Source organism: Equus asinus, chromosome 23, assembly GCF_041296235.1.
Source record: "Equus asinus isolate D_3611 breed Donkey chromosome 23, EquAss-T2T_v2, whole genome shotgun sequence".
Classification (NCBI taxonomy): Eukaryota; Metazoa; Chordata; class Mammalia; order Perissodactyla; family Equidae; genus Equus; species Equus asinus.
Genome location: NC_091812.1, coordinates 67303291 through 67317147, shown reverse-complemented (window position 1 = coordinate 67317147; position 13857 = coordinate 67303291). Strand labels below are relative to the sequence as shown.

At 53.7% G+C, this 13857-nt stretch overlaps 1 protein-coding gene across 2 annotated transcripts in view; it reads left to right on the top strand.

The window, feature by feature from the left end:
• Positions 1–13857, top strand: part of PHF2 (PHD finger protein 2) — an 86615-nt gene that overhangs the window by 48894 nt on the left and 23864 nt on the right. For both annotated transcript variants that reach the window (XM_044756562.2, XM_044756561.2), the window contains exons 4-6: positions 7600–7760; positions 10102–10243; positions 12645–12831. In XM_044756562.2, coding sequence (XP_044612497.2) covers positions 7600–7760; positions 10102–10243; positions 12645–12831 — 490 coding nt within the window. The remainder of the gene's footprint in view (positions 1–7599; positions 7761–10101; positions 10244–12644; positions 12832–13857) is intronic.

Sequence of the window (13857 nt, the reverse complement as noted above, 5' to 3'; positions counted from 1 at the left end):
TTTCACCCCCTCTTCTTGCGTGGGTGACTTCTGATGGGAAATCCAAGGGGACTCTCATGCTTACTCCCCTGTGGATAAGGTCTTTCCCCCTCTGGCTTCTTCCTTTTTTCTTTTCTGTTTTTTTCCCACCTTTATTAAGATATGATTCATATATCCTCCAAGCACCCATTTAAAGGGTGCAATTCGGTGGTCTTTAGTGTACTCACAGATTCGTGCATCACCACCAGTCAGTTTTAGAACGTTTTCATCTCCCCAGAGGAAACTGATTCCCCCAATCCCCCCTCCCCTAACCCTAAGCAACCACTAGTCTGCTTTCTCTCTCTGTAGATTTGCCCGTTCTGGACATTTCATCTAAATGGAGTCATATAGTATGTGCCCTTTGTGTCTGGCTTCTTTATTTAGCGTAATTTCCTCAAGGTTCATCCATGTTGTAGTATGTGTCAGAGCTTCATTCTTTTTTTATGGCCAAATAATATTCCATTGTGTGGACAGACTACATTTTGTTTATCCATTCATCTGTTGACAACCATTTGAGTTATTTCTGATTTTTGGCTACTGTGAATAATTCTGCTATATAAAAATTTTTATAAAAGGTTTTGTGTGGACATATGTTTTTAATTTTTTAGGGGTAACTCTATATTTAATTGTGTGAGGGACTCTGCCAGACTGTTTTCCAAAGTAGTTGCACCACTTTCCATTCCCACCAGCAGTGTATGCAGGTTCCAGTTTCTCCACGTCCTCACCAGCACTTGTTATCTGACTGCGGTTCTAGTCATCCTTGCTGGTGTGCAGAGGTCTCTGTGATGCTGGGGTTTGCATTCCCTGATGACTAGTGATGGAGAGCGTCTTTTCCTGTGCTTGTTGGTTATTTGTATACCTTCCTTGGAGAAACAGCAATTCAAATCCTTACTCATTTTTAATTGTTTTTTCTTTTTATTGTTGAGTTGTAAGTGTTCTTTATATAGTTTAGATACAAGTCCCCTATCAGATATGATTTGTGAATACTTTATCCCATATTGTGGGTTGACATTTCGCTTTCTTGATGGAGTCCTTTGAAGCACAAATGTTTGTAATTTTGATGAAGTCTAATTTAGCTACTTTTTCTTTTGTTGTTTGTGCTTTGCTGTCATATCTAAGAATCCTTTGCCAAATCCAAGGTCATGAAGACTTTTATCCCCGTGTTTTTCTAAGAGTTTTATAGTTTTAGGTCTTACAGTTTGGTGTTTGGTACATTTGGAATTACTTTTGCGTGTAGCGTGAGGTGAGGCTCTCAGTTCATTTCTTCACGGGTGGCTATTCGTGTGTCCCTGAAGCATTTGTTGAAAGGACAGTTCTTTGTGATTCAATGGTCTTGGCACGCTTGTTGAAAACACTTAGCCGCAGACGTATGCATTTATTTCTGGACACTCAATTGTATTCCACTGATCTCTGTTTATCCTTAGGCAAGTGTCACACTGTCTTGTTTACTGTAGCTTTGCAGTAAGTTTTGAAATCGGGAAGTGTGAGTCCTCCAACTTTGTTTTTATTTCAAGATTCTTTTGGTCGTTTTGGGTCCCTTGCAGTTCTATATGAATTTTAGGATCAGCTTGTCAGTTTCTCCGTCAGCTGGGACTCTGGGAGGGGTCGTCTTGAATCTGTAGATGAACAGAGTCAGAGTATTTGCCATCTTAACAGTGTTGAGTCATCTGACTCATGAACATGGGATACTTTCCCATTAATTGAGATTTTTAAAATTTATTTTAACAATGTTTTGTGGTTTTCAGAGCATAGGTTTTGCACTTCCCTTGTTAAATTTATTCCTAAGTAATTTATTCTTTTTGATGCTCTCTAAATGGAATTGCTTTCTTAATTTTATTTTCAGATTGTTCATTGCTACTGTACTGAAATACTTGAATTCGTATGTTGATCTTGTGTCCTGCAGCCTTGCTGAGCTGGTTCATTAGCTCTGTAGGATTTTGGTGGACTCCTTACGGCTTCCTAAGTACGAGATCATGTCATCTGCAGGCAGTCACTTTTACTTCTTCCTTTCCAGTCTGAGTTACCTCCATTTCTTTTTCTTGCCTAATTGCTCTGGCTGGGACTTCCCCTAGAATGGGGAGTATCAGAGGCTGGGCACGGGTGAGCAGGGCCCCATGCTCTCAGGGCGCCACACTCGGGTGGAGTCTCAGTTCCAGGAGTGTGTGCTGGTGGAGGAAGGGAGCCCCCTCCTCTTGGCTGCCCTTGCCAAAGGCTTAGCCTCAGCAACAGACAGTGGGGCAGGAGGGGAAAGACTAAGGTTTCGCCCCTCCAGGAAGAAGGCCTCTGCCACTCAGCATTCCTGTGTCCTTGCTGCAGCCTCTGGAGGAAGTCTCCTCGCTGAGCTGGAAGGGGTGGGGAGGGGGTGGTCTTGTCCAAATAGCACATATTTTTGCCTTTCTTACCAAGTTTTCATAGATTTTTCTTGAATAGATGTTTCTCCATTTGCTGTTTGCTCTTGGGACTATTTCCAGAGACTTTGAATCATTGTTTTTTAAATAATTTTCACCAGTTTCACTGGGGTGTGGTCAGTAGAGCTCTTTACACTGTCCTGCCAGAAGTAGATCTTTCTTGTCTGGCTTCTTTCAAGATATCCTCCTTGTCTTAGATCTTCTGCCGTTTCACTATGACATGCTTAGGTATGGATTTTTTGGTGTTTATCCTGCTTGGTGTTGTCTAAGCTTTCTGGATCTGTGATTTCATGCCTGTCATTAGTTTTGGAAAATTCTCAGCCATTATTACTTCAAACACTTCATCTGCTCCTTTCTCTTCTTTTCCTTCTGATATTCTCATCATGCACATGTTACTCTCTTCGTAATTGTTCTACATTTCTTGGTTGTTCTGTTCCCCATTTTTAAAAAAATTATTTTTCTTCTTTGCATTTCAAGTTGGGAAGTTTTTGTTGATGTGATTTCAGGCTCACTGATTCTTTCCTCAGTCGTGTCCAGTTTACTGACGTCCATCAAAGGCATTCTTCTGTTACTGTTTTTTTATTTCTAGCATTTCCTTTTGATTCTTAGAGTTTCCACCTCTCTGCTTACACGACCCGTCTGTTCTTGCATGTTGTCCACTTCATCCGTTAGCGCTCCTAACATATGAATCATAATTTTGAGAATTTCCTGTTGGACACCTCCACGTTCTGTGCTGTATCTGAGCCCTGTCCTCGTGTGTGTTCTGTGTCTTCAGACTGTGGCTTTTCTTGCCTTTTAGGCTGCCTTGTGATCTTTTGTTGAAAGCTGGACGTGATGTATTGAGTGATAGGAACTGTGGGAGGTAGTGCTTTCATGTGAGTTTTGCAATGGCCTGACTGGGGACTGGCTGGTTTGCTGTGGCTGAGGGGCCAGACCCATCGCGTCCTTCTAGTTTCCTTCCCCTCCTGCTTTCTCTGGGCTTCCCTAAGAACTCCTTCTTAGAGTCTGTCCTGCAGCTCTGTCAGTTATACTCAACTGTTATTATGCAGTTCAGTGGGGTAAGGTTGGGGAGGGGAAGTGTCTGTAATTTAATGGTAAATCTCAGGGTTTAGAGACCCAAGGCTGCACTGCTAACTTTAGAAGCATCTCTTGGCCTTTGCTGTTTCTCTCCTTACCTGAGATGGGAAGCTGGCGGGGCTGGAGCTGGCTGCCTGCCCTGCCCCCTGTCGGATGAGGGTCTGGCACGGTAAGTTCTCCTGGTGGGTAGACGTTCGTTATGGAGAACACTCTGAGTGTATCTAAACATAGTTACTCTCCATTCCCCCTGCCTGAAAAGGAGCAGATCTTCACCAGGAGAAGCTGGTAGAGTTCCTGGAGGTAAAACCTGTGAAAGTGTAGGTCTTCTCTGAGACCGGGCCCCCACGAGCGTTTAACTCTTAGACTAGGCCACACTCAGCTTCCACAGTTTGACAAAAATTACTGTTTAAGTACTGCTCCCAGTTACTGCGTCCAGTGGCTTCTGCTTCAGGTAAGGTTATCTCAGCTGTGATTTTCTGTATTTCTTGTCTCCCCAGATTTTGGGGTGGCTGTTTGCCCTATAACCCCAATTTTATGATGATTCTAAGAAAAGTAGTTGATTTTCATTTTGTTCAGATTTTTTCTCATTTTGAGGATGGGAGTAACGATTTCCAAGCTCTTTACATGTTGGAGTTGAAACCAGAAGTTCAGTTCCAGGTTATTTTAAGCCCTTCCTATTAATTGGATTGTGTTTTCATTGTTGAGTTGAAAGAGTCCTTTACATGTTCTGGATACTTGTCACTTATCAGATACTTTCTCCCACTCTATGAGTCGTCTTTTCACCTTCTTGATCGTGTCCTTTGAAGCACAAAAGTTTTGTAATTTTGATGTCTAATTTATGTATTTTTTTTCTTTTGTTGCTTGTGGTTTTGGTGTCTAATCTGAGGAACCATTGCCAAATTCAAGGTCATTAGATTTATTTCTGTATTTTCTTGTAAAAGTTTTATAGTTTTAGCTTTTGTATTTAGGTCTTTGGCTCATTTTGAGTTAATTTGTGTATGTGGTGTGAGGTAGGGCCCAGCTCAATTCTTTTGCACGTGGATATCCAGTTCCCCCTACACCACCACTTATTGACGTGATGATTCTTTCTCCACTGAGTCGCCTTGACACCCTTGAGGAAAAGCATTGACCACAGACGTGTGGGTTTATTTCTGGACGCTCAGTTCTGGTCCGTTGATCCGTATGTCTCTTCTAAGGCCAGTGCCACCCAGTCTTCATTACGTAGTTCGTAGTGGATTTCGAAACTGTTTGTTCCTCCAACTTTGTTCTTCTTTTGTGAGACTGTTTTGGTCATCTGGGTGCTTTGCATTTTTGTTCAGCGTTCTAGGTTCAGCTCGTCAGTTTCTGCAAAGAAGTCAGCTGGTATTTTGACAGAGACTGTGTGGAATCTGTAGATCAATTTTCCGTTGTTTCTTGAATCCCGCTTTTTCCTTCTATGTTCGATTTCCTTCTTGTTGAGTTACTTCCGTTAGTGGTTCTTTCAGTAAAGGCCTATAGAAAATACTCTCTGTATCCGAAAATGTTTTCATTTCATCTTTATTCTTGAATGTTTCTAATTTTCTAAAATGGATCTCAAATTTTAGGATAAAAGTTACTTTCCTTGAACTCTTTGAAGATATTATTTCGTAGTCTCTTGACATGTCTTGTTGCTGATGAGATGTCTGTTGTCCGCCTGGTTGCTGGGGTTTTGCTCGTTTGTTGTTTTTGGTAAATAATCTGCGTTTTCCTCTGGAACTTTTAGGATTGTCTCCTTGTCTTTGATGTTCTGCAGGTATACTGTGATGCCTCTCGATGTGCGTTTTGTTCTTATTTATCCTGCTGAGGACTCAGTGAGATCCTTTAATTTGAGGATTCATAACTCAATTCTGAAAAATGTTCTGTTTTCTCTTTTAATAGCTTTTCTTCCCCATTTTCTCTGTTATTTTTCAAATCTTTCATATTTTTTAAATCTTTCTTTTTTTCAGCCAGCTACCATTTGATACATCCATTGAGTTTTTAAAAATTTAAATCATCATATTTTTCATTTCTGGAATTTCTAAGTTCCTTTTCAGTGTTGCCTGTTCTTTTCTCCTCCTTCCCTCTTCTTTCCCTAATCCTCTCATTATTCCTTTGAATGTGTTTAACATATTTGTCTTAAAATCTCTTTTGCAACCACTCCACTCTCCTCGGTTCTTGGGATCTGCTTTTTTGGCGGACGTGTCTGCTGGCCCACCTCCTGGTGGTTCACCTCCTCTGTGAGCGTCGTCTTCAGAGACGTCGTCTGCGTGGCCGCCAGTCTGCCTGGGCTCTGAGTTGTCCCCACGGGTGGTTTCCTGCTTGCCTTTGTTGGGTCCTCATGGGTTTCACAGTTCCAGACCCGTCCATGGGCGCAGTGACTTTGGATCTCTCACCACTGAGCCAGGAGCTTGGGTTCCAGCTCATCAAGGGTGACCTTCTGCCTCTCGCTGCCTCGCGGCTGCGTGGCTGCCTTTGTGTGGTCCTGACACTCCCAGAGCTGCTGCGAGCGGGTACCACACAGACTCCTCCTCCTGCCTCACCTCCCACTCACTGCTCTGGTTTGTCCCGAGCACCCTGTCACCCTGTGGTCAACCCCAGGGGTCACTCTTTAGTCCTCACCTAGCTGACCTCTTGGCAAGATGTGGCTGTGCGTGCCTCTCTGCCTGAGTTCTGTCCTTGCGGAGACTGTGACCCTGGCTCCCTGGCTGTCCTCTGTCCTCTCCTGCTAACTGCTCTCTCTGAGAGTTTCCAGGACCCTGCTCTCAGCCCACCCTCTGAGTTCGTGGCCATTCCCTTGGCCTCACAGATTGTCCCTGGGCCAGCGGCTCCTCAGCCCTTCTCCCGCCTCTAGTCCCCCTGAGCTCCTGACGTGTCTGCCCAACAGGTGCATCCACTGGTGAATCCGACACGAACCTCAGACCAGATGTGTCCCGACTCAACTCGGATTTGCCCCCGCCCCACTCCTGTCCCTCTTCCAGCCTTCGGTCGATGGCCTTGCCCCTCCGTCACTTAGGCCCCTCCCTCAGCCATCCACCTTTGCCTCCCCTGTTCTCCCACCCCCGTCTGACCTCCTCAGCCCGCCTTCTCCCTCTCACTGCCGCCTCCTGGTCCAGGCACCACACGCTGAGCCTCCTCCTCCACGGTCGCCCTGCCCACCCCGATCCTGACCCTGTCCACTCTCGTCCACACAGCAGCTAGACACACCTCCTCCTGTCACTGCCCTCTTGGGCTATCTAGTGGCTCCCCAGAGCTCTTGGCACGAGGTGGAAGGCCATAGCCAGCCTTTGCCCCCAGCCACCCCAGCTCCCTCTCGTTCCTCACACGTGCCCCCTTCTCCCCCATCCAAGGCCTTTGCTGGCACATCCCTCCGCCTGGAGCCCTGTGCCTCTCGCTCCTGCTCCTCCGGCCTCGACAGGCCCAGTCTGACACCGTTTCCTCAGTCTCCCCCAGCACTGCTCTCAGCTGTGGCTTTGTGGCCTTGCGTGCTCATCTGACAGCATCCAACTTACCCCGCTGCCCCGCTTCCAGCATCACCATGCAGGGGCCATTTGGTCCCTGGCACCCAGGGCAGCCCTGGCTCTCAGCAGGGCAGGGAGGATGGGGAGCTGCTGGCCGCAGCAGCCAGGCCGCCCGTGTCCTGTGCTCCACCTGTGCGGGGGGTGGCTTCTCCCTGAAAAGGGGTCTGTCCCCACCGGCCGCATCCTCAGGCTCCAGACCCGCCCCGTGTGGGGTCTCAGCCGGGAGGAGTCCTGCTGAGGGGGTCGGTGGAAAGCAAGGCAGGGGCCCTCACTCTCTGCTTCAGTAGGAGAGACGGGGCCATGTGTCCCCATCCCCCACTTACCACGGCCGCGGGCAGATGCCTGGGCCTCCTGGACCTCAAAGTTCCCGTCTGTGATGAGGGACCTGCAGTGTCTGCCCTGTGGCTGCCCTGTGACCGCCAGATGTGGCGCTGTGGCGAGCCCTTCTCCTGGGGCTGCAGGAGGCCTGTGGCTGGAGCTCTGCTCTGCGTCTCTGGCCCGGAGGCCCCGTCCGGGCCAGTCTGGGTGTGAGGAGGCAGGGGCTGGGCCTCGTGTGACCTCTGCCCCGCACTTGCCCGCAGCGCGGAGGACGTGGTGGCCCGCGTGCCGGGCAGCCAGCTCACACTGGGCTACATGGAGGAGCACGGCTTCACCGAGCCAATCCTCGTCCCCAAGAAAGACGGGCTGGGCCTGGCAGTCCCGGCCCCCACCTTCTACGTCAGCGACGTCGAGAACTACGTGGGTAAGTGCCCCGCTTCTCGTGGGCGGGGGGCGCTGGGGGAGCCGCGAGGCCGTGTGCATGCCGCCCAGGCCCTGGCTGCGTCCAGCGCCAGCTGAGCTCATGAGACTTGGGAGCTCCGGGCTCCCTTCCAGGCGCGCTGCTGCAAAACGGGGGCTGTCTTGGGGATCCCTTGATTCTGCATGAGGACAGTCCTGCCCGGGAGGGCCCCGGCCGTGTCGGCCACTGCCCCTGAGGTCCGTGCTGTGTCTCCCAGCCTCTGCTGGGGCCTGGCCTCTCTCTGGATCCCTCTGGGTTCCAGCTGATGCTGTCGCCAGCCCCGTCTCCTGTCCCCCAGCAGCTCCCAGTGCTGTGGACCCTCAGTCAGGACACCGCTGGGTGTAGGAGGTGCCGTGTATGCTGGGACGTTGTCTGGAGAGCTGGCACGGAGAGGCCAGCCCACCCCTGCGGTGACCTTGGTGGGGGGTGGCCACATGGCCCTGGCTCTGACGCCCTCGCGGTTGCTGGGGCTCGCCTTGTTCATGAGGATGCCGGGGTGGGAGGAGGAACAGACCTGAAAAGGCAAATGCCCAGACTGGCCCCGGCGATATGCCAGACAGGAGAGGGCACAGGTGCTGGTACCCCCAGACGAGTTGCTCCATCGCCCAAAGCTTGGCCATCTGCATCTGTAAAGCCTGTGGTGGGGGCGGGTGTGGGACCAAATGTGATCATCTGGGCACATGGCACCCACACAGGAAGCCATCGCCGTTCCGGACAATCAGGGCAGTCCTCCTCTGGAGCCGGAGCCACCTGGGGTGGCCCTGGGGCTGACTGGCTTGTGACAGGGAGGGAGAGGGGCCCACTTTTCCAGCCTGGCAATGGCCGCTGTCCGGGGCTGCTTCTGCCAGGCCGTGGCACCTGTGTAACAGTATATCCAGGGAGTGCCCACCAGTGGCGGCAGGCATTTTCTAAGCTCTTCCCACATGTGAGCTGGTGTCGTCCCCCTGCAGCTCTGCCGTCTGCGCCCCAGGCTCCCGCTGCACAGGTGGGCCGGGCCTGTCCCCTTGCCCCGACCCCAGCTGTGGCTGCAGGAGCGGGAGGCAGCTTACCTCATGGGGAGGTTAGATGCTTCCATTGTAAATGTCTTTCTTTCTCCTCTTCATTTTTTTATAATGAAACTTTTCACACATACAACATAAGAAGTAAACAGTGAACCCCCACGTGCCCAATACTGGTCACAAAACCCCCTAGTTTGGCTGTTCTTCTGTCCCCCCAGCCCCCCCCCCCCGGCTATTTTAAACCAAATCTCTGGTACATCCATCATTTCCCCATGAAAACTCCCGCACGTGCCCCAATGGACAATTTAAAAATATGTATGGTCACAGTTCCATTCTTGCACTCGACAAGACTAATGATAATTCCTTAGTGTCATCTAAGACCCACTTTAATTCTCCCCAGTTGCCTCAGAAACACCTTTTGCCTTTGGCTGTTTGAGTCAGAATCCAGACCAGACCCGCAGGCCGCACGGGGTTGAGAGGTCCTTCGGTCTCCTTCTGTACCGCCGCCCCCTTCCCATTCCCGCGTTTGCTGGAGAAGTTCCCACCTCGGAGGTGTGGTGGGCGGCGTCCCGTGGGGTCCCCAGGGTTCCTGCACGAGGTTAGGCCCTTGCTTTGACCTGCGTCCAGGGTGTGGGCAGGACTCCTCCCGGGGGTGGAGCCGTGGTTCAGCCGTGCAGCCGCTTCCGTCCACGGAAAGCCGCGTCCCAGCTCGTGGTCTGACAGCCATGGAGGCTGCTGTGGGGGAGATTTGCTCGCCCTGCCCTCTCTCCCTCTGTCAATTGTGAGTCTAGAAGTTTCCCTCATCAGTTACCTGCTTACCTGGCACTTGCTTTCAGTCGTCAATGATTTTTACCCTGAGCTTTTCCTCATCAACTACAGAAAACGTAGGAGAAACGTTTTTCCTTTTATTTATCAATTTTCAGAATAATGAGTTGGTGCCCTAGAAAAGAGTTTTTTGACTTTTCATATTTGAAGTGTACATTTGTCCCCACGTTGTTCAGGACGTACTTACACTACAAGTCCTTGTTGTTTACCTGAAGTTGGAGTGTACCTGATGCCCTGCATTTGATTTGCTAGTCTGGACACCCCGGCTGAGGCCCGTGCTCGGCCGGCTCGCTGCTCCGCGGGGTGCTCACGGCGGCCCGAGGGGGCTCAGATGTCAGAGCCCAGTGCCTCAGCGACCAGCCCTGCCCTCGACGGCACCCCTGGGCGAGGGTGGGCGAGCGTCCCCTCGGCAGTCCCGGCCTGGCCTGGGGGGAGGCCGCGCCAGCGTCCCCGGCATGCTCACTGTCCCCGGCTGCCCCCAGGCCCAGAGCGGAGCGTGGACGTGACGGACGTCACCAAGCAGAAGGACTGCAAGATGAAGCTGAAGGAGTTTGTGGACTACTACTACAGTACCAACCGCAAGCGGGTCCTGAACCTCACCAACCTGGAGTTCTCCGACACCAGGTGAGCCGGGCGCGAGCGTCAAGTGTGCACGCGCCACGCCGGGCTGCTGTTTCCCTTTTGAACTATGAAAGTTACTCATTGTGAATGATTCAGGCAGGAAATAAGGAGGAAAAGCCAGGCCCTCCACTGGCCTCCCCACCTGCTCCCCACAGACCTGCCGTAACAGCGCCCAACCGGCCCAGAACGCACATGCTCATGCACGCACACTCGCACTCACAGCCACGCTGACACACCCACACACAGGTGTCCACGCTCCCACCTGCCCCTGCACTGCACGCACATGCACATGTGCTTACACCCTTACTCACGGTCTGCACACGTACCCACGCACACATTCACTGGCACCTCAGCACAGTGGGGTTGTGCTGTAGCAGCTCTCTGCCTGCCGCAGGTCCCTGCCGTCCCAGCCTGAGCCCCACAGGTCATGTCCCCTCCCGCTGGCCACTCATCTCAGGGACAAGGTCCCGCACAGCGTGCCATGGCTGTCCAGGCCCAGCTAGTTCCAGGTCAGAGGCTGGTCAGCCTCCGGCTCCACCCCTTGACCCTGAGACCTAGTTCTCCCAGGACCGCCAGCTCCACCCGCTTTGCCTCCTTGTCAAGTCCCGCTGCTCTCCAGCTGGTCCTCTGGGAAAGATCCGGTATACTCGCTCACCTCTGGGCGTGAGTTGATGATGGTTTAGTTTAAGAACGGCTTCATTTTGGGATCATTTCCACCTTGCCGGCTTCTTAAAAGCACGTGAGATAACATGTGCAAAAGGGCAGCTAGGAAAAAATAGTTATCGAGACCCACGCTGAGGACTGGAATACGGACCTATGTCAGGAGCTGTAACAAGATAATGTAATGGGACATTGGGTTTTCTTTGAGCTTCCTGACAGCAAAGGAAAGAGGGAAATAAGGTGGATTATGGTATCTGGAGAAAGCAGCCTCTTCCCTGTGTGTTCACAAGAAGGATGATCTCCAAGGCTGAGTTCTGAGGACTGTGGCTTTGGTGCCAAAGAATACACTGAGTCACAGCACCGCCAGCTTCATCGGCTGCCCTGCCCAGAGGGGTCTTCACAAGGAGATACTGGGGCGAGGAGCTAGGAGGAGAGGGTGCTTTGGCCTCTGGTTTCCCCTTGGGCCTCTTAGGGCCGCCGCTTTGCTGGCAGAGGGTCGTGCACAGATTACACGGGGCCGTTCATGGTCCTGGTGCCAGGGCCTTCAAGCACACTCTGGGGTCCTGTTCTCCATCCGAGAGGGAGGAGGTGTGGTCTCCACTACGTCGGTCTGTCCCCAAAGGTGTCTGCTGGGGCCACAAGGGTCAGGCCTGACCCCATGGGTCATTGGGGCGGCTCTCAAGGGTCCCGCAGTGACGAACATACCCCGTGACCAGGGAGGCACCCACCGTGTGGCGGAGCAAGGGTGATGTTCTTGCTGTCACTGGACACACGTTGTCACCTCTGCACCCTTGCCCACAGAGGCCTCGGGCACCCACGGGGCAGTGGGACACCTCCCCTCACCCCGGGGGCCTCTGGAGGAATCCGGGGAGCAGCAGGCTTGGTGGCAGGAGGACCGGCTGGCTTTGCACCTGAGCAAGGAAAGAGGGACAGTGGGGCTGCGTCAGGAGGCAGAGGCAGCCACCCCCGCCGTGGTGTGTGGTGTGTGGAGGGTGTGAGGGTCCAGGCTGGGGGGCAGGGGCCCCTCTCCTGTGGCAGTGCTGCGCCTGGACTGCAGAGGTCATGATGTGGGGGGTGCAGATATGGCCGGCCAGTGAGAGCCCCTGGGGGACGAGGATGCCTTCCAGTTTGGAATATGCTAGAGACTCAGAGGAGGGCCTGTGGCTGCGGCTGGGGCTGGGTGGCCTGGCCCGTGATTTGGGATGGTCTTGCTGGGTGGGTGCGACCTTGGACAGACGTGTGTGGATCCCCTCCCACCCTAGGCATTGGGACCCCGAGACCTGGCACTGGGCACGGCTGCAGGGTCACTGCGCGGGTGGCGCGAGCGGCACATCTGGGTTTATGCAGGACAGTGACAAGTAACTGAATCAGAGCCGCTGTACCCTTCTCGCGTCTTCCCTGGGAACGAGTCAGCTGGTCTGGTGGTGGCCCTGGCTGGGAGTCTCGGGCCTGTCCGCCCTGGGGAGCAGCGGTTTCTCACGGGTGCCGGGCGCCTGGGCTGTGAGTGGGAGGAACTCACTCTCTGCCTGCGCCCGGCAACACCAGGGTGTCGGGACGTATCCAGTTCTCTTGACGGGGCTGCCTCTAGGGTGGGCGGGTGTCAGGCCTGCTCCACGCCCGTCTTCAGTGAGAGGCCTGCCACGTCCACACCGCAGCTGGGCCCATCCCGCCCTCTGCCACCTCTGTCTGCTCGTGACCAATGTGGGCCCATCACCGCTGACCGCTTCCCTGTCCCTGCTCCCAGAATGTCCAGCTTCGTGGAGCCGCCTGACATCGTGAAGAAACTGTCCTGGGTGGACAACTACTGGCCAGACGACGCGCTGCTGGCCAAGCCCAAGGTGACCAAGTACTGCCTCATCTGCGTGAAGGACAGCTACACCGACTTCCACATCGACTCCGGGGGTGCCTCCGCCTGGTACCACGTGCTCAAGGTGAGCGCTGGCCCCTGTCCTGCCCGTGTGGGCCCCACGTGGGCCTTGGGGGCACACCCCCCCCCCCTTGACCAGGCTGCAGTTGGCATGCAGGACCACCTGCAGTCCCCACCAGCCCTAACAGTGCCAGCACCCGGGGCACGAGGGACCGGACATTTCTGCACAGGAGGGACACAGATGTGTGGCCCTCGAGAGGCGTGGGGGCAGGTGCACCTCGGGCCCAGAGCAGCACCGCTGTGTGGCTTTTTTCTCAAGACTGAGGCTCGTGAAGCAGTCAGGGGGCGCCCACTGGAGTGGTGGCAAAGGGCTCAGTGTCTGCTTGTGTCTGGAAGGGAGAGCAGTGCTGGGGAGACTTCCTGGAAGAGGGGACGAGGGAGCGTGCCCCCCTGGGCTCCGCACTGGAGTGTGAGGGGCGGGCTGGGGGCGGGGGGCAGCGCTGTGGGGCTATCCGAGTGGCAGGGGGCTGTTGGGGGCCCCAGGCTGGGGCAGAGGGAAAGCCAAAGAAAAGGGAGACTTGAAGACAGGCAAGAAAGGGGGCCCACAGGCCTCGGCCCAGCCGCCCCGGCCTCCCCAGACCTGCCGGAGCCAAGTGTGGTGGGCAGCTCGGCTCCTGACCCTGCAAGGCCCTGAGCAAATCCCGCTTGGCCGTCTATCCCTGGGGCGCGAGGGTCTCTGCGGCTCTCTGGTCCAGGGCGGGCCGGGGGCTGGAGGGGACATTGTTCCATCTCTGCCGGGACCAAGCCCTCCCGTGACCAGAGCTTTCCTGTCGCTCCTCAGAGCGGCCACAGCAATCCGCCGTGCTGCAGAGACGTGGCATTTGGGTGGGGGTGGCCCGACCACGCTGGGGTTCCTGTCCCCAGACCTTCCCAACATGCAGACTTCTCGGCTGCAAGGCACAGGTGGCCCCGCTTTGGGGAGGAACGGTGGCCTTGGCGGTATGGTGTTCAAGCCAGAACCCATCACCAGGATCCCCAGTGTCCCTGGGATGTGGTAGGCTCTGTGCCCCTTGGCAACCCCAGGACATGG